At 40.0% G+C, this 20,956-nt stretch overlaps 1 protein-coding gene across 6 annotated transcripts in view; it reads right to left on the bottom strand.

The window, feature by feature from the left end:
- Positions 1-20,956, bottom strand: part of hdac5 (histone deacetylase 5) — a 144,493-nt gene that overhangs the window by 10,379 nt on the left and 113,158 nt on the right. For all 6 annotated transcript variants that reach the window (XM_017700558.2, XM_037537859.1, XM_017700557.2 and 3 more), the window contains 10 exons: positions 19,496-19,701; positions 18,534-18,818; positions 9,836-10,001; positions 9,023-9,156; positions 8,079-8,199; positions 4,834-4,883; positions 3,751-3,858; positions 2,993-3,048; positions 1,506-1,593; positions 228-347 (listed from right to left, as the gene is read on the bottom strand). In XM_017700558.2, the coding sequence (XP_017556047.1) occupies positions 228-347; positions 1,506-1,593; positions 2,993-3,048; positions 3,751-3,858; positions 4,834-4,883; positions 8,079-8,199; positions 9,023-9,156; positions 9,836-10,001; positions 18,534-18,818; positions 19,496-19,701 (1,334 nt within the window). The remainder of the gene's footprint in view (positions 1-227; positions 348-1,505; positions 1,594-2,992; positions 3,049-3,750; positions 3,859-4,833; positions 4,884-8,078; positions 8,200-9,022; positions 9,157-9,835; positions 10,002-18,533; positions 18,819-19,495; positions 19,702-20,956) is intronic.

The following is a 20,956-nucleotide window of genomic DNA, read 5'->3' as shown; positions in this document are numbered from 1 at the left end:
TCAGGTCAAAAAAGGTGTTCAGGCAGTTATAAAAGGTATAAAAAGGTATAAAAAAGTATAAAATCCTGGGGAGGGTTTTTACATTCTGGACCTGAACTGACCACCTCTAATGACTAGTCTGTTCATTTTATAATAGGTTATAAAACACAACGCTTCTCTGAGACTCAATTGCGTAGGTTTCTTTAGCCAATAAAGTGAAAGCACCACACATATTTCTGAAGTTTCACCTCTTCAGGAGCCCCACTGCCTGGAAAGAAGTTGCCGTCATCGTAGCGGTGCAGCGAGATGTACAACACGTTGGGGTCATTGTAAAAGGCCTGCTGGGTCCCATTACCATGGTGAATGTCCTGTATAGCAGCACAGGTGAGAGATTTTTGTTAGAATACCTCAAACTTTGCATGAGCCCCAGATGTTATCGACTCAGGATTGGTACAGCTATAAGCTCTGATTAAAGAATGACACAACTTAACTCATTGCAGGTCTTGCTCTTTACAAAAAATGAATGAATCAAAACCATGGACTCAAAGTTAAATGCATCAGCTCGCCTATTAGTCAAGTGCTAAAGAGAAGGCCTAATGCGTTAAATATGAAGCGACAAAGGAATCATCCTATCCCACTTTGATTTCCAGTGGTTGGGACCAATTTTGTAATAAAAATGTCACTCTAGGCCTTTTGGAAGTCCTAGATGCGCCACTGACTCGGAATATGTGCAGCCTAATTATTGGGTTTTCAGAAATGGAAAAGCAACCTTAAAGATTCCCATTTTGTCTACCAGCTTCTACTTACTGTGTATTTGCAACTAAGATCAGTGCTTAAAGCCTATGGGGTTCCATGGGGCTTTCCTATAGCTGCTCATCCAGTGTTGGATTGGATCCAACCACATATGCCCTCCAAAGGATGTGTAGCCAGGATCTAACGTAAGCTGATTTTAGCTACTATGAAACCTCTTTCTGTTACTGCATTATGGAAAAGGAGCTCGCTGCCTTAAATTATACTCCAGAATGGGGAACTATTTTGTCTAATATTAGCAGAACATTTAAAAATCTAGCACATCAACTTATTCATTTCAAGGTTATTCATAGAGCATACCTAACACCATATAGAAGATTTAAAATGATGCTCCAAATGATCCATTATTGTTATATATGTACTAACACTGCTCATTTTTACATATGTTCTGGGAATGTCTCTTGGTTGAAAACTTCTGGAAATATGTAAATTCAGTCTTGTCTGATTTACTGGAAATTGAATATATTTATGACCTAAGTTTGTGTCTCCTGAATGACAACTCCAATACAGGGTTAAAGGTTACACAGAGTAAAGTATTATTTTCTGGATTTACTGCTGCTAAAAGGACAATACTATAAAACTGGATCACACCTGGACTTCACTTGGAATCACAATAAAAACTCTTGATCACAAAAAAAGAAAGTATCAATATAACACAGCCATGCAACCTGTGCAGGAAGTACTAGCTCAGAAAGGTTTATGGTTTTTACTCTCACCCAGTCTACAATGAGGATTTTTCCTACGCCCAGTTTCTGCTGTAGCAGCTTGGCTGTGACGGCCACTGAATTGAAGAAGCAGAATCCCCTACAAATAAAAAAGAGGTGGCTCGGAGTTATTTCAACATTCTGCAGTCTGTTATAACCACAGTTTCGCAAAGTAAGAACAATGAGTGACGCTGCCAAATAGCTGCACCCTCTAAAATGTACAATACACTAAGTGTCCAAACGTATCCAAACAGCCCTCCTAATTAGTGAATTCAGCTACCAGTGCGGACACAGGTTTTCAACGGCACACATACAGTGTGTATTAACTCCACAGAAAAGCATTTCCAATAGAGTGGGATGCTCTAATACAGCCGCATATGAGCCTAAGGTCACCGTGCCCGATCCCAAGCATTGGCAAGAAGGGTACCAAGCCCCCAGCTTTTGGCTGTGGATGATGGAGCTCCATCCAATACCTTTGAGATAATTTGGAGTGGCATTTGTGTTCCAGACCTAATCATCCCACATCAGTAGGCGACCTCACTAGTGCTCTTGTGGCTGAATGCAATCAAATCTTCACAGCAATGTTCCAACATCTGTTGTAAACCTTCCCAAAAGAGTAGACTGCAGCAAAGGGAGTAAAACTCCCTATAAATACTCTTGATTTCAGAACAACAGTGGATGAGCAGGTGTCCACACACTTTGGGCATTAAAGTGCATGTTTGCTGTAGTAGAACTTAAACTCAACAACCGAGGAAGCCCTGCACCATTTCTGTAACGTCTGACTGGAGCTTTAAAATGACACAGCATTTAGAATTTAATCAGACTCGGCCTCACTCACGGATAATCTACCATTTCTGTTGCTCTCAAATGCATTATGCATAAGAACGCCGTCATTATTAAGAGAGCACCTTGGCCTCTGACCCTTCCGCATTAGAGTGTCACTGAGGCAGCTCGTGAATATTACTATTATTTATTTAAATTAAATTTATTTAAAAGGCCCACATCATGAAAAAACAGATCTTTCTCACTTTTTTTTGTAGTACATATCTTTATGTAGTATGTAATCACAGCTAAAGTTTCAAATACTGTCAATATATGGAAACTATGCTGCAAAAACAGCCCCATGTGAATTTGTTGTTTTTGTGACATCACAAAAACCAACACATTTACATACATCCACATTCGGCCTACAGAAGCTTAGCCCTGCACTTCTACTCGCTGAAGAAGTGTTTCAGCCTGGATGAGGCACAATACAGTGCAGCCAATCAGAACATAGATCATTTATATATATCAGTCTTAAAGGCACAGTCACAAAAACAGCCGGGGTCATTTTCAGGGAAGAGCTTGGAAAATGGTCACATAAAAATGAATAAGAATTATTTTTTCTATTCAAATGTCATAAGAGTACTTCATTGAAAAAAATAAAACAACTCAAAAATGTAGGACATGGGTCCTTTAATTTATTAAAATGACTATTGCACGATTTCCACACTACTCACATGGCTGTGGACTCCTCTGCATGATGACCAGGAGGACGGACCACCGCAAACCCATTCTGTTTACCAAAAAGACAAAGGAAGAGTGATTAAAAGGGGACTTAAGTTAAGAATATAAGTTTGGAATTGCTTCATTATTTTTGCTATCTTATAGAACAGAATTTAAATAATACATATATGCAAATATTAAAAGAATTTTAAAGAACACACACAAATATATATATAATAAAAATATATATATATATTTCAAATAATTTGTAGGAAGCTGTAAAATGAAGAAACGGGGAACAGAGCTGTAGATCATTCCATAATGATTGAGAAAGCTGTAGAACATGGAAAATTAAGTTCTAAAACTATTCATATGGAAAAAATAACAAAATTGGTGAGCCAAAATTCAATAGAAATAATGTAAAACGATATATATATATATATATATATATATATATATATATAGCTTTCTCAATCATTATGGAATGATCTACAGCTCTGTTCCCCGTTTCTTCATTTTACAGCTTCCTACAAATTATTTGAAACCTGTGATGCTGTATAGGACTAGCAGATAGCAAAGACTGAAATTCATACATATAAAAACAGACAAATTGGTCTCATTATACTAAAACGGATGCTAAACCTAGTACATGTACATGCGAAAACATCAAAACTATGGCTCAAGCACATAAGATTCAGGGAAAAATGAAAGCGTTGCAGATACATGAGGTGAAATTTACATGAAGGTGAAATCGATCATGTTTATGAGTTACCTTTAATTCTCCGGCTGCTACTTTGAAGGCCAGCTCGATGACGCAGCCCACTGCCATTCGCACGGCACCTGAAGAGTGCATCTCATTCCACACTGTATCACTGTCCACCTGCAGGAACGTTAACCAACATATCTATGGAGGTGCAACATCACTAAAACCTTGCAACATCTGAACTGCACACATAACTGTCAGGAAAGAAGGGGAAAACTAGTATAAATGGAGAAGGAGGGAGGGAAAAAAAGGAAAACTGTGCATCACAGCGACGAACGGAAAACAAGATGAATGGCTGGATAAATGCAGTTGAAGTCCTAGGTTTGCATACACCTTAGCCATATTCATTTAAACTCAGCTTTTCACAATTCCTGACATTTAATCCTACAACACATTCCCTCTCTTAGGTCAGTGAGGACCACTACTATGTTTTAAGTATATGTTTTAGTAAATGTCAGAATTATATTGGAGACAATGATTTATTTCAGCTTTTATTTCTGTTGTCACATTCCCACCGGCTCAGAAGTTCACTCTACATGTGGTTAGTATTTGGTAGCATTGCCTTTAAATAGTTCAACTTCGGTCAAACGTTCTGCGTAGCTTTCCACAAGCTTCTCACAAGCTTCTTGACAGATCAGTTTCTAGGCCTCCTTGCTCACACGCCTTTTCAGTTCTGCCCATAAATTTTCTGTTGATTTCTTTTGAATTTCCCATTATGTCAAGCAAAGCGGCAAGTAGGCCTTGAACGTAGGACTTAAAATACTGCCAGAGGTACCACCAGTTAACTCAAATCATACCAATTAACCTATTAGAAGCTTCTAAAGCCATGAAAAATGTTTTCTGGAACTTTAAAGACACAGTGAACTTGATGCACGTAAACTTCTGACCACCTGGAATTTTGATATAGTAAATTATAAGTGAAATTATCTGTTTGTAAACATTTGTTGGAAAAAAATAGCTTGTATCATGTACAAAGTAGATATCCTAAACAACTAGATAAAACTATAGATTGTTGACATGAAATCTGTTGATGGGATAAAGACAATTAATGACTTGTGTAGATGACGGGATGGATAGCTAGATCCTACTCACCCCAATTCCTCCACACGGCAGTACTGCATACATTTTCTGACTGATTGGACCTGCGAGAAGAAAAGTAGAAAACCTTGACAGATGGCTGATACTCGCCGTTATAAACTCACTACATTTCTGAAAACAGAAAGCATGTTTTTACTCCTTTAACATCCTTCTTAGAAATCAGATGTCTGTACAAATTCTATTTAATTTGGACTTCACTGCTTGTATGATGATGCTGAATTATTCTCCCGAGTGTATGAGGAGACAGTATGTACTGTTAGGTGTCTGTTTAGGAGACAAGTCTATGGTGTTTTATAGTTATGTGAACATGCATGTACAATCATACACAAATGTGAAAATAACATTTTCTACAGGGATCAAATGTAAATATGCTATCTGTCCGCAAATTTCTGTGCAGTTTTATTTTTATTCATTTGCTGAGCTTAACTGAATAAATACATTTACATTGCATTTACGGCATTTTGCTGACACTCTTATCCAGAGCGGCTTCCAATTTCATCATTTTACACAGGTAGGCCAAGGCGGTGTTAGGAGTCTTGCCCAAGGACTCTTATTGGTATAGTGTAGGCTGCTTGCCCAGGTGGGGGGTTGAACCCCAGTCTACAGCGTAGAAGGCAGAGGTGTTAACCGTTAACCACACCAACCACTAAAACATATACACTATAAAATATGCCATAACTTTTGCACGGGCCAAATTTTATATATATTTTCTCCCCCAATTTCTTAAGTTCAGCAAATAAACCAGAAAACTGCATTAAAATGTACACAAGTGTGTTCTCTGGATGTGTAACATATTTTGTACTTCAACACAATTGGTTGTGGAATTATATCTTCGTATGTTTATTTAAAGCACAATTTAAAAAAATACCAAAAAAAAAAACAAAAAAAACATTCTCTTAGTTTTAGTTCGATTTTTGGACGTTTTTAGATTTTCATTTCGGTACATCACTACTGAGGTTCTGATATGAAAAATAATTCAGCATTGTTTGGCTTGGTTCGAGACTCAAAATGAAACTAAACAAAATGACGAAAGACCTGAAATCCTCCTTTATTGTATCCAACATGTATGTTTTCCGTCCATTCTCTCTCCACTAAAATGAAATGTGAGACTTTTAATGGGGTTTGCCGTTTTTGTGTTTTTTAACTTTGTTTTCTACGTTCCATCTTCATATGTGCACAGTGGTTTGGTAAAGATCTGACGCTGCTCCATAGAGCATGTTATAGCTATGCACATGTATGTTGTCAGACACCTGCTGAACGGCTGCACACGATACATGCAAATGTTTGCAGATTTGCAGACGCAGAAGCAGAATTCGGCCCTCTGCCACAACCCACAGCTGATCTCAGTTACCCTAAGACACACATACACACACAAACACACACTCTCGCACTCTGCTGGTGACTCAGAGACGGGGGTGGAACGTCTAGAGCCTAAAAATACTCCAGCGTCTGTCAGTGGAGGTTTGCTTTCAACAGTGCACCAGACCGGAAGTGAGCGGGGGAAGCATTTAATGGACACGCTCCTCAGTGGGCGCTTGGGGGAGAACCCCTTTTTGGGTTACTGGAGCCAAGAGACCAACAAAGCACTACAGATACAGATTAATGAAATGCACGCTCCCTTACTTCTTCATGTGCCATGTGTAAACATATACATGAACTTAAGGTCTGCTACATGAACTGATCTGAGCCTGACAAGGTTCCAGTCTTGATCAGATCAAGGTCGATTTTTTTGCAAACAATATCAGGCTTGGGTAGGGTTTGGGTTATGTAGCAGCTTTGTTTTTATTTATGAAGTAGATTTTTATTTGAGGAATAATGCATTTATCCAACATTGACATTGATTTTATATTTCCTTCTGACCTCCACGTACAACATTTGTGTGGGTTTATATACCAAAAACAGTCATAATTAATATTTGCATAACTATTTTCTAGTCTCTCTTTATCCTTTAGAATGAAACAGCCTGTTGTTGTTACTGTGCTTATAATACTGGTACAGTCACATGCAAAAGTTTGAAATGCTCAACAAGGATAAATTCAAGGACAAACTCAAATATGGCATTTTCTGCTTATTTGCTGAGTTTAACACACTGAAAAAAAAGTAAAACATAAAATAAAATATAGTTATATATATTATATCTTATATATATATAGTTATATATTTTATATCTTAAATTCAGCAAACAAACCATAATTGTATATTAATATCTGCATGGGTGTGTTACCTGTAGAGGATGTCTACTTACTTTCACTTAGAAAATGTGCAACAAAACATGTTTGAGAAGGTGTACAGGACTATATTTCGGCTCACACACCTGTATATCGCTGTTTAACCTTTTATCTCAATTTTTGTTGTTTTTCAGTTTTTCATACAATTTGAAAATGCCTGTTGCCTTTATATTGTGTGTAAATTTAGACCAGAAGAAATCGCCCAAAATATTCTTAGAAAAAAGTCTGGTTCCACTGACTTACATTAAAAGTAGTTTTTTTTCTTCTTCTTCTATAAAATTAGCATTTTGGAGATGGAAGGTTTTGTTCCAACAACAGTGATATGTACATTATATGTAAATAGTATCAATCAGTATACAAAAATCCTTGTAAATACAAAATACCTTTAACCATGTTTATGTACATCATCAAACTTTGGTATTTCAAGGAAATTCAGTTTTCCATGATGTGCCGTTTAATGCACTGTAATGCATTTTCTCCTGCGCACACTTCTCTCTGTTAATGTTCTTTATACACATATTATATCATGTATAATGTCAATAGTTGCATTTGAAACTTGAGTTTGAGGAGTGGGTGAGCGTGTCCCTGAACGAAACTTTGGATGAAGTTCAGTCACAGTCACATTGTGGAAAGGTGGATGGTGGAAGAGATATTCTGAGTTGGTTGCTCTTGCCTCTTGTTTGATAAGCTCACCCGAAGTGTGTTAAGCAGCAGTGCAGAACTTTGGCATAGCAGGGCTCACAGTTAACCAGAGGAGGGTGGATGCTGGTCTCTGCTAGGTATTATCAGCAGTTCCATCATACAGCAAATACTGCTAGTGATGTAGATGTGTAAAATACCAGTTTATCTTATTAAACAGCTCTAAAAAAGTGTCTGTGCACGCGAGCAGGTTCGGGTCAGGTTCGGGTCAGGCCTGACCAGGTCAGGTCTTAAAGTAATGGGTACATGATGGGTTTGAGCTTCAAAGTCAATGCAGAGCTCTAACATAAAAACATTTATTCTCTCACAAACCTAAGAGCTTCTTGCTGTCTAGCTTCTGCCTGTTGAGCGGGCTGGTGCCGTAGAGCAGTGTGTGATACTCCGAGTGCACAGTCTGGATCTCATCCAGCGTAGCCTTCCTACCCCGGATCCTCTACACAGGCAAACAAACAAAAACAGATTAGTAGTTTTACATAAGACCCTTTCAAACGCTGCACAATCAGTGTAGCTGAAAACTAATGGAATACAGTGATTTAGAAATGGATCTAATTCAAACTTGAGAATAAATAGTATTAAATATGAATTATTTGACAAAAATAAAAAACGGATCAATCAAAATAGACGCAGCAATCTAGCAAATTTCACACAAGCAAGTTTCTTTAAAGTTACTCAACAAGTCACCATGGCTTAAGAAGAGTGTCTTTGCATGATGCTGATTGGTGACATATTCCATGACTTGCTAGCTATAATTCAAAATTCACTAAATAATCGCTTTAATACAGTTTATCGAAATATGTGCCTAATCAAATCATCAAGTTTTAAACTAAGTCATTCAGAGTGGTCTCAGAGTTCACAGAGGTGGTGATCGGAACCAGACGTCCAAAGCATTTTCTGTCAGAAAGCTATTAAACTTAAAGATTATGAATACGCTGCCTGAAGCCTGAGACCTAGTTTTGAGACAAGGTTTTAGATGGACTTAAATATGTACTTATGACAGAGTATGTACAAGTACATGCAGGGAGTTGTAAGGCACAGTAGTATCCTAAGATCATTTATTTTTGTGACCCCTGGTTCCTATCACCACAGTGAATGACTATGTTTATATCTTACTGACTGAATTAAGCCAAAATTGTGAAAGAAAGTGGTGTAATTCCCCTTTAATCACTACTACAACTAATAAACAGGTAAAACACCTGTTGATGCTGAATGCTGTGGGCTGTTTTCATTCTTGTCGCCAGTAGGCAGAGCACACTCACCTCACAGCGGCCCAGCAGGCCGGTCTCCTGCAGCCTGGACCACACACTCTGGATTCTGCCGGCGTGCTCGGGGTGGATGTGTGTGTTCCCACACATGCACTGATGCTTTAGCATGAGGGTGTCATACACAAGCCCTGAGACCGAGATGGACAGTGAGAGAGATCAAGAGAGAGTCTAAGAGACTAAATCAGACATTTACACTCATGCACTAACAATGTTTCCCAAAGTAAACTTACATTTCAAACCCAAAGTACTCCAAATGTAAGAATTCAAACAAAACATCTCATTAAATCGAGGAGCCTTAGTACAGGGACTCTAGACATGTTTTGTTGATTTTCTAAGCAAAAATTAACATATTTGTTAGAGAGAACATGCATCCGCACATTTTAATGCACAATTACTGTTTATTTATTCATTATAACTTATTATGAGAAAACAAAAAGTAGTTTCAAAAGTTACGCCACATTTTATATCTTGAGTTTTTTGTTAATCTTAATTATGTTAATCTCAACAAATAAACGTAAACTGCACAGAGATTTGTTTACGTTGTTTCGTTTAATCTGACCAGATTGTACATCAGTCTTAAAGGCACAATCACAAAAATGACCTGTTTAATTGTAAAGGACGAAGAGAGAATAGAATAAATAGAAATCGTACACTAGAATTTGCTAACAAAATACCATATTTAAGCTCAGAGGTTATGTCAGAACATGTCATTTGACCAGTTGTGTTCTAACATTTGCATATGAGTGTATTTGTGATGGCCATGGAAGACTTTACATGAACTCTGAGCCCCCAGTCAGCCCCTGTCACCTGTAGTGAAGAGGTGCTTGATGGGTAGTTCGCTCATGGGTGTCCCTTTAAGACTGGAGGTGATGGGGGAGGACTGCGCCCGTCCCAGAGGCCTGTGGGGCATTCCCGTGATGGAAAGAGAAGCCTGGAATACATTCAGCTGCTGCAGGTGCTGCTGCTCCAAGAACTGCGAGAGAAAACATTTGGACCAGTTTAGTTCAGCTCCACTCCAGCAAGGGTCATTCTGCTGTCTGTCTGATATAAACAGCTCCGTTCAGTTGTTTGAAGCCTGAATTCTAGAGCCAAGTCTGAAATGCAGACTTTCATATTTTTTGATGTTTTCCTTTTCATTTAAATGATCTAAGACCAGCGATCAGCAGTGGTCTGTATCTAACAACACAGATTATATAATCTAAAACACATTAGGGATAAATTATATGGGCAGTGTGGGTGGACCTGATCCTAGATCAGCACTCTTAAGAGTTGTGATAACTATGGGCCTTGCACTTGAGAATGGACATGAAGAGCAGTCAGAATACAAACCAAATGTCAGGGCTGCAAATGTAGAGTCTGATTTTGGCTGTGAGAGCTTGTGTTAACACTTCAGACTTTAGGGACAAGATGACAGCTCATGAATCTCAGACAGAGAACGGCAGCTATTACTTTTAGGAGATTTTACTGTTGGCTTATGTCCTCAGCTGCTGCTGGCTTAGAGAGAGAGAGAGAGAGAGAGAGAGAGAGAGAGAGAGAGAGAGAGAGAGAGAGAGAGAGAGAGAGAGTGTGTGTGTGTGTGTGTGTGTGTCTATATTTAGCTGTGTTCAGACTAAACACAGGAGAGCGAGAGAGAGCGAGAGAGAGAGAGAGAGAGAGAGAGAGAGAGAGAGAGAGAGAGAGAGAGAGAGAGAGAGAGAGAAAGAGAGAGAGAGTGAGAGTAAAAGCACCAACATCTCCACCTGCCAGAGAACTACTCAGAGATCTCCCTGCTGTAAACAGCAGCCTGCCTGCTCTATATCAGAGAGAGAGAGAGAGAGAGAGAGAGAGAGAGAGAGAGAGAGAGAGAGAGCGCAGACACATTTCACTCTAATTCCCCCTTTTTGACTCCACACTGCAGCTGCTTCACCACTTTCAGATATAAGCAAGAAAAACAAAGCATGTATACAACACACACCTCTTTACTTAGGATCTCTCTCTCACTCTCTCACTCTACTATATCTCCTTTTCTCTCTCTCTCTTTCTCTCTCCCTTTCTTTCTCCTTTTCTGTCTCTCTCCCTCACTCTCCCCACTCTCTATCCCCATTTCTGTCTCTATCCCTTTTCTCTCTTTCTCCTTTTCCGTCTTTCTCTCTCCCTCCCTCCCTCTTTTATCTATCTCTCTCTTTCCGTCTCCCTCTCTATCATCTCTATCTCCTTTTCTGTCTCTTTCTCTCTCCCTCCCTTTTATCTCTATCTCTCTTTCTGTCTCCCTCTCTATTATCTCTATCTCCTTTTCTGTCTCTCTTCTTCCCTCTGTTATCTTTCTCTCTTTCTCCCTCTATTATCTCTATCTCCTTTTCTCTCTTCCCTTTTGTCACTCTGTCTCTCTCCTTTTCTGTCTCTCTCCCTCTTTCTTCTTTCTCCTTTTCTCTCTCTCTCTCTCTTTCTCTATTTTCTCTCTCTCCCTCCCTCTCTATATTATCTGTATCTCTCTCTCTCTCTCTCTCTATTATATCTATCTCCTTTTCTTTCTTCCCCTTTGTCACTCTGTCTCTCTCTCCTTTTCTGTCTCTCTCCCTCTCTCTTCTTTCTCCTATTCTCTCTCTCTTTCTCCTTTTCTGTCTCTCTCTCTCTTTCTCTATTTTCTCTCTCTCCCTCCCTCTCTATATTATCTGTATCTCTCTCTCTCTCTCTCTATTATATTTATCTCCTTTTCTTTCTTCCCCTTTGTCACTCTGTCTCTCTCTCCTTTTCTGTCTCTCTCCCTCTCTCTTCTTTCTCCTTTTCTATCTCTCTTTCTCCTTTTCTGTCTCTCTCTCTTTCTCCATTTTCTCTCTCTCTCTCTCTCTCTCTCTTTCCCTCCTTCTCTATATTATCTGTATCTCTCTCTCTCTCTCTCTCTCTCTCTCTCTCTCTCTCTCTCTCTCCCTTTCTCTGTCCCTCTCTCTCTCCTTCTGCCTCCTGTTCTTTGCTGGGTGAATAGGATCCAATTTGTATTCAAGGCACTGGAGCAGACGAGTGGAGAAGAGGCTCACTCACACTGAAGTACAGCAGCACACACGTCTCTCTCTCTCTTTCACTCTTGCTCTAGCTCTCTCTCTCTCTCTCTCTCTCACTTATGTTCTCCCTCCATCTTTCCATCTTCCTCTCTCTATCTTTTACCCTGTCCTTATATGTGTGTCTGTTGTCTCTTTCACTCTCTCTCGTCTCTGTCGTTCACTCTGTTCCTCTCACATATTCTTGTTCTTTGCCTCTCTGCCTTTCACTCTCTCCATCTTACTGTTTCTCTCTTCCTATGTCTCTCTCTCTCTCTCTTTCTCTTTTCTTTCAATCTCTCTTTCCATAATCAAATATGTGTATGTCTCTAATATCTATAACTGACCTCAAAGGTGTTTCAGAGGACGCCGTCTGAATGAGATGACTAAACATTCACCCCCAAACACACACACACACACACACACACACACACACACACACACACACACACACACACACACACACACACACACACACACACACCTGCAATAAGAGAGCGGTGGTGGGCTGTGATTGGGTGTGAAGAGCAGGGCACTGAAGGCGGGGGCTGGATGATTCACCGAGGAGAGATGAGTCAGAGACGCTCCATTCACAGAAAAGAGGGAAAAGCGCACTGCAGGGTGTGTGTGTGTGTGTGTGTGTGTGTATGTGTGTATGTGTGTGTGTGTGTGCGCGTGTGTCTGCTGCAGCAGTGTGAGGATGCAGGATGAATGTTAATGCTGTGCTTTTTTTAATGTTTTTTCTCAATGATCTCAGCTAGAAGGGGGAGTCACTTTCGCTCTCTCAGCTGTCTTTCTCTCCGTCTCCATCTCTCACTCTTTCATTCTCTCTTGCTCCTTCATTGTCTTCCTTCATTCGTTCTCTCTGTCTCTATATCTTCCTCTCTGTTACTCTTTCATTATCTCTCTTTCTCAGTCACTCTTCCCCCCTCTCTCACCCTCTCATTCATTCTCTCTTCATCTAATTCATTCTCTCTTCATCCTTTTGTCTCATTCATTCTCTCTCTCACAGTCACTTTTCCCCTCTCGCACCATCTCATTCATTCTCTCTTCGTCTCATTCATTCTCTTTTTTGAAACTCTCTCCTGCCCTCTTTTCCATCTTTCTCTCTCTCTCCTTCTCTCTCTCACCTTCCCCTTCTTTCTGATTCCTATAGTCTCCTCTCTCTCTCACTCTCTCACCATCCCCTTCTTCCTCTGATTTCTATACTCTCTCCTTCTCTTTCTCACCATCCTCTTCTCTCTCTGATTTCTATACTCTCTCTCCTTCTCTTTCTCACAATCCTCTTCTCCCTCTGATTTCTATACTCTCTCTCCTTCTTTCTTTCACCATCCCCTTCTCCCTCTGATTTCTATACTCTCTCTCCTTCTCTTTCTCACAATCCTCTTCTCCCTCTGATTTCTATACTCTCTCTCCTTCTCTCTTTCACCATCCCCTTCTCCCTCTGATTTCTATACTCTCTCCTTCTCTTTCTCACCATCCTCTTCTCCCTCTGATTTCTATACTCTCTCTCCTTCTTTCTTTCACCATCCTCTTCTCTCTCTGATTTCTATACTCTCTCTCCTTCTCTTTCTCACCATCCTCTTCTCTCTCTGATTTCTATACTCTCTCCTTCTCTTTCTCACCATCCTCTTCTCCCTCTGATTTCTATACTCTCTCTCCTTCTTTCTTTCACCATCCTCTTCTCTCTCTGATTCGCATACTCTCTCTTCTCTTTCTCTTTCAGATTTCTATACTCTCTTTCTCTTACTCCCCATCTCTTTCACTCTCTCTGACTCCTATACTCTCTCTTCCTCTCTATCCCGCCTCATTCTCATTCATTCTCTCTGAAGCAATTTCTATCCCTCATTCACTCAGTCTCTCTCCTCCTCCTCCCTTGTGCACACAGTGTGAGTGTGCACACTACTGCGGACTGACTGAGCCTGTGTTATGCAAATGAATGCGTACCGACACACACAAGTGTGTGATTCACTGCAGTAGTGCAGTCATTACCATCCATTACAATCCACTCACACACACACAGTGAGCATGTTTCACATTCACAAAACTCAACAAAACGAAGGGCACTGAGCTGAGCTCCCTCAGACACAGATTAACAGCAGCTATGAGCTACGTTTCACTTTTCAGTCATGAACTGGGCTTTAACTGAGTCTAGAAGAAGCAGCCTGTTGATTCTCAAGCAAAGTGGTAAAAACATCAGTGCAACATGCAAATGAACTTCTAAGCAATCACAGTGTTATTTACTAGGAAATCGTCACATACCAAGAAAGACTTCTTAATACTGAAAAGAATGTGCGAATAATGAGAAGATCCTACACTTTGAGTTGCTACTGGTATGAAAAGTGATCTATAAATATATTATTAGACTGAGAGGTACCTCTTGCATACTTACCTTCACATACTGAGAAGAGCTTCCACATACTGAGAAGAACATTCACATACTAATAAGAGCTTCCACATACTAAGAAGAACCTTCACATACTGAGAAGAACCTTCACATACTGATAAGAGCTTCCACATACTGAGAAGAACATTCACATACTAATAAGAGCTTCCACATACTAAGAAGAACCTTCACATACTGAGAAGAACCTTCACATACTGATAAGAGCTTCCACATACTGAGAAGAACCTTCACATACCTATAAAAGCTTTCACATACTGAGAAGAATCTTCACATACCTATAAGAGCTTCCATACACTGAGAAGAACCTTCACATACTGAGAAGAACCTTCACATACTGAGAAGAGCTTTCACATACCAATAAAAGCTTTCACATTCTGAAAAGAACCTTCACATACTGATCAAAGCTTTCACATAATGAGAAGAGCTTTCACATACTGAGAAGAACCTTCACATACGAATAAGAGCTTTCACATACTGAAAAGAACGTTCACATACTAGGAAAAACATCTGTACACTGAGAAGAGCTTTTGCATAATGAGAAGATCCTTCACATACTTATGAGAACCCGTGCATCGGAGGAACTTTCATATACTGAGAAGAACGTTCACGTGCTGAGAAGAACCTTTGCATACAGAGACGAGCCTTCTGATACTCTTAGGAACTTTCAAAAACTAAGAAGAGCCTTCAAACGCTGAGAAGAACTTTTATCTACTGATAAAAACCTTCACATACTTGAAAGAATAATTCTTGCATATTTTGAGAAGAACCTTCAAAAACAAAGAAGAACCTACACCTACTGAAAATATTCACACCCTGAGAAGAACCTTCTCATACTGAGAAGTACTTTTGCATACTGAGAAGATGCTTCACATACTGAGAAGAACTTTTGCAAACTGAGAAGAACCTTTGCATATTAAGAAGATCCTCCACATGCTGCGATGCGTGTCAGGCTGCTGTCATTCCCTCCACTTCATATGGATATTCTGCAATACATACACGAACCTATTAGCTCGTTTTCTCTCTCTTTACTCGTCTCTCCTCCCTGACTCGCCCTCCCTACCACACGACGCACAGGGGTGACTCACTGGTGGGTGGAAAGGAAAGCTCTCTTCCTCTTTTCCTCTCATCCTCCATGTCTATTTTTCTGGGGCTGAAGAGCCTTTTTTTAGCCGTATCCTCACTGTCTCCAAGAGGGATCCCCCTGCATTTCATTCCGTCACTAAACCCCCGCAAACTCGTGCCTGAGCTCATCACGAATGACACAAGCGAGAGCGCGATGGATCCTGCAGCTGAAACCATGTAGCTTCTTCTATATATTTGTGCGTGTGTTGCTTCAAGCTAATACTATATTACTTACAGTGAAAGGTCAGAAAATGCCCAGCAGAAAACAGAATGTGCGAGGTTGGCTTTACACAGTAAAACATCCTTACAACTAGTTCATTTATTTTCATTTCATTTATTGCATTTGGCTGACGCTCTTGTCCAGAGCAACTTACAATTTGATGCTTTTACATAGATAGGCCAAGGCGGTGTTAGGAGTGCCCAAGGACTCTTATTGGTATGGTGTAGGGTGTTTGCCCAGGTGGGGATTGACAGTGTAGAAGGCAGAGGTGTTAACCACTACACTACCCCAACCACTAGTTTCATGCTGTGGGCTGCCTGCAACAAAATTCCCATGCAACTTGACACAATCTCAAAAACAATCAAAGTTGCATGCAACACATTTTTTCTGCATCTATCTATTTAGCGTTCTTTATTACAGATTTAAGTTTAGTTACTTGTTGTGTGTAGGTTAAGCCTTTGAAATGTAATGTTTAAGTAGCCATTAGGGCTATAGCCTACTCAGCCTGTCCTAGAAGCGCAACAAGTTAACTTAAGCGCATCTCTGTCTCCTCATCATAACAATTTTCACCCTTTACATTGAAAAAAATGAAGCGTCTTGTAAAGGTAGGGAGCTTTAAGAGAGGAGAAAATGAATCTAGCTAAATCATGTAAATCATTAACAACAAAGAATAAACACAGCTGTTAGCATTAGCTGGCTTGTTAATGTAGCTGGTTACAGAAACATTTGCTTCAAGAAACTTGTGTGTTGTCATGACTTGGGAAAAAAAAAGGAATAAAAAAAACAACAACTCTGAGTCACAACAGGAGGGTGTTCCCTTTCGTTTGTCCAATAAACTAGCATTTGTTTTATTTTCTTGTGTATTGATCCAGTAAAGTCCATGATTAGAAATTAATGTTGTTTACTGCGATTATGTTCATGCATTATTGGCTGTTTCATGAAAACACTTGCAAATGTTGCGACTGAGTTTCAAGTGAGCTGCAGGATGCTTTACCGCTGAATAAAGCAACTTATGTTTTATTTTCTTCTCTATCTGGTGAAATCAAAAGTATGTCATTTCACGCAATGTCCCTACTGATGTATTGATTGGCAATTTCAGTTTCAAATGAGTTGCAGGACACTTTACACTATGCGACAAGTGTAATTTAGTTTCATGTAGGTTTCAAGCTCCTAAAGTTGCACAAATCTTTCACTGTGTAATACCAGCCTTAGACATGTAGTTATTACAGTTATTCTGCTATAACTTAGACTAACACTAGAAATAAAACTACACTGGTTGATATTCTTGGCTACCAAATTTGTAAAAATACCCCTTTGGTATTGGTATTGACCACAAATTTATATCAGTTGTGCCATACACTTAATACTGCCCCCTAACAAAAACACTGATAACTGGGTCCCACTAACCAGCATTAAGAAGTAGATATTCAACCTTAAAAACTCTTAAGAGCCTGTATGTTGGTCCACATTTCAGTTCCTCACTGTCCACATAACTGAGATATCAGTTTCATAGTTCCTAAATAATTTATAAAAGCTACTGAATAAGTCTGATGATACTTTATTGAAGAAGTCTTAAGAGGAATCACTGTATAATAAGCCTGCAGTTTAAGGGGTTAGGCATGTGGCTCCAGTGACTGTATAGAGTCTATATAAAGTACTGTGTCTAGTGGTGCTGACTGTGTTGTGGAAGCGTCTATGTGTTTGTACTCCTGCTTTGTGGCTGTGAGGCACTGAGTCAGCAGCTGAAGCTGACAGATTTCACACTATGAGCACAGCATTGTGCCCGGGCCGAGGACAGTCATCACGGCCGCTCCGCGCCGTGCGTCAATGCGGCCGCATTTCATCAGCGGCACTTTTGTAATGTGTCAGAGTGCAAGTACTTGAGGAATCTGACATTACGCAAAGGAGGAACTGAATAAGAGAGCGAGAGAAAAGAGCGCGCTAAATATAGAACACTGGACGGCTTATTGATGAAATAACAAAGGCCAGTTACAGCCGCAGAAAGAGCGAGCAAAGTTTGACAAACTACTGGAAATGCATTCAGCTTGAGAAGTTGCTATGCATACGTACAGATGCTTGACCTCTGGGTCAGTTACATTGACCTTTCCTCTTGGAAAGTGCATGTAGTGTACCCTTAAACCTGATTCAATACGCACAGTTGGACCTTAAGGACCTGAAGATTGTGCCTGTGAGGGTACATTCTTTCAGTGTACACTGTAAATTTCAACACTGCATTGTTTATATGAAATTATCTATAGCAAATTTTTTGTCACGTTACCTGCATCAAGATTTAATCACGGCTTTTTTCTTAAAATATGAGGCATTCTCACCTTATGTTATCTGTTTTGTCACCATGGTAACTTCAGTGAGGACCACATATAGGGCAGTAGCTATTACACAATAACAGTTTCTGGGTTCTTTAGCTCATCACCCAGATAAAAAAAAAAGCAGTCTGAATTTGTGAAAAATATTATTCTGAACTTGTCTTAACTCAGAATTACAGATAGGACCTGTGGATAATAATTTTATTATAACTTCATTCTCAAATGGTGCTTTCCCAATCACTGAATTACCATCAGCCCTGTTCTTCAATTTTCCCAGTAATTATTATGCATTGTTTATACATTTTCTTCAACGAAACTGGGATAACATGATTGAAAACAGTGCTTCTGAACAGTAATGTACGAATGTAAACTGGGGCAATCTAAAAAGAATGCAATGAAAAACGCCCTCCCTCCTCACCTGCCCATAAGGGCCAGCCTCCTCATCACACTCCTTCAGCTCGATTGCTTCATCTTCATCATCCTCTTCTTCCAGGTCGCTCTCTGTGCTCTCGCCCTTCAGTGTTACCACACGTTCTGACGGGGGCGTGGTCTCGCCAGAACTTTCTTTATGTAGCCCCTCTCTCACATGCTCAGGCCCCTCCCCTCGTTCATCAGGCATCTCTGCGGTCTCGGTGAGCTCCTCTTCCGTCTCCTCCGGGTGGGTGGGAGGCTGGCGAGGAAGTTCTGCGCCTTTGGAGAGGATCTGATGGAAAAGTAAGGGTAGTAAATAAAAGTACTGAAGATTATTGTTGCTGTTATGAAAAAAGCTGCACTGTTTTACATATTAACATATGCTAAGTGTTTGTTTCAGGCTAGTGAGTGGGCTCTTAAGTGGCACAACCGTTCAAGTGTTGGTCCTATTATCACAAGATGGGTGGGTACAATGGTCCTTTCTCCACTCCCCCATGACTAGCTAATGCTGGCCTCTGTTAGCTGACACATCAGAATTGGCAGTTAGTGTTCTCTTCCAAACATGTTGAGCTGTGCAATGCATTTGTGGCAGTCTGAATAGATGCTGTTCAATGTCTTGGAGAAATTATTTTGTGGAAACCACTGTCAATGAATGCAATACACATTCTCTGAAGTCCCTTATATTACAGTCACTTTGCAATTTTTGTGGCTCTGATAAAGCTCTATTTGAGATGTCCTTATCCAAGTTCCTTTCATCTATGTAAAATATCGCAAATACCTCCTCTAGCAACTTTTAGACTTATACATTTGGTCGGCAAAAGTCAGAATTGACTTGATAGCACCTAATAATAATAACAACCATTATAATAAAAATAATTTAAAAATCGTCAGAGAGCCCATTGCCCTGATCTTACGATCATGAGGTTCAGTGCTAATATTAGTTTCCGTCAGCCTCCCCTCAGTACATACCTTGTTGAGCTGGTAGTGTTTCTGTTTCTCCAAGAAGTGCTGGTGCTGCTGCTGCATGACAAGGTGCTGCAAGGCCTGAGGCGTCTGTGGTAACGGAGCTGACTGCGTGCGGCTCAGTGGACGGTGCCGCGGCAGCTTGGTCACTGTCCGCATGTTGTTGGAAACTCGCTCACCCGTAACCAGTGGCGACTTGCCATACATGGGCACTGTTGAGAAGAGAAGAAAGTGAGAAAATAACATCCATTCTGACCAAGCAAGTCCTTGTTTTCAGTGTTATCTAATGCAAACATACAAATAGATCTGATGCTCGGGGACATTGGCCGCTTTTATGAATCTCAGACTAATGTTTGAGTAAGAAAAATATACCTGTTGATATTAAACAAAGCGTTAATCGTTTGGGTATATTTAGCTTCAACACTCAGCTTCATGCTCATCAAAGTCTATTCTTTGACATGAAGAGCAGATTTTGCCTAAATAATGACGAGTGTTAAAAGCACATACTGAAACCTCTTCTGGCTCCAGCGTGGTTTAAAAACCTGAAAGATATAACCACTAATGAGTGCTGACATCACAACAAGGGGATAAAATGTGTGCGTTTTTGCTTTAATCCCAAGTAAGCTATTCTGTCAGTTGCTTTTTCCGAAGATCACGAGATCTAAACTGTTTTCTCTTTAACATGTTAAGTTACTGGAAATCAACAAAGAAAGTATTATTTCTGAAAAGCTAGGTGTCCCTAAACCTCTGGCATGTTTATATTCATAGAGATGGATGACACAGATATTACTCAGGTTCAATTTAAACATTTACACTGAGGTTGATTTCTGAAACAACACTACCTGGCTTGTCCAACATACTCCCAAGCCATCTACGTCATGGATTAACCCTGATACTTGACTCTTTGAGCACTCAGATGTCTTTTCAAAGTGGATCAGTCGTTTCTCTGAACACAGTAAGAGCTGAAGTTCAAGAAGTCCAACGTGTGCTGCCCACAGATTCTGCATACAGTGAATTTAAACCCCTGCCTACACTGCTGTAGCTCAGCGCTATAAACCATTACAAACTGTGAGGCTGTGAGAGGTGCTTTATAAAAAGGCAGAGTGTGGATATTTGTCCTGTGTATAATATGCAGGTTCCTCAAGCTAGATGACCAGAACTGTGGTGCATTGTGTGCTCAGAGAAATGACTCTGAAAATCACATTTCACTCATGTCTGAATGTGAGTGTTTATGATTGTATTTGCAAGCATGGGGCTCCAAAGGCTGCTGGAACAAAAGCTAGTATCTCCATTTTAATTTGGTTGTTTTTGTTAATATAATTTCATAATGAATGGACCAGCAAACATGGTTGAAAATAACTTCTTGTTACATTAACCTACACAGAAAGTCAAGAACATTTTTTCTTCTTGTTTTTGAGTTATGTATAGGTTTCTTTGCAGCTCTAACCATATCAACCTGATTCCACC

This window comes from Pygocentrus nattereri, chromosome 1 (assembly GCF_015220715.1).
Source record: "Pygocentrus nattereri isolate fPygNat1 chromosome 1, fPygNat1.pri, whole genome shotgun sequence".
Taxonomy (NCBI): Eukaryota; Metazoa; Chordata; class Actinopteri; order Characiformes; family Serrasalmidae; genus Pygocentrus; species Pygocentrus nattereri.
Note: the sequence above shows the minus strand (reverse complement) of the source record. Positions and strands in the feature narration are given on the sequence as shown.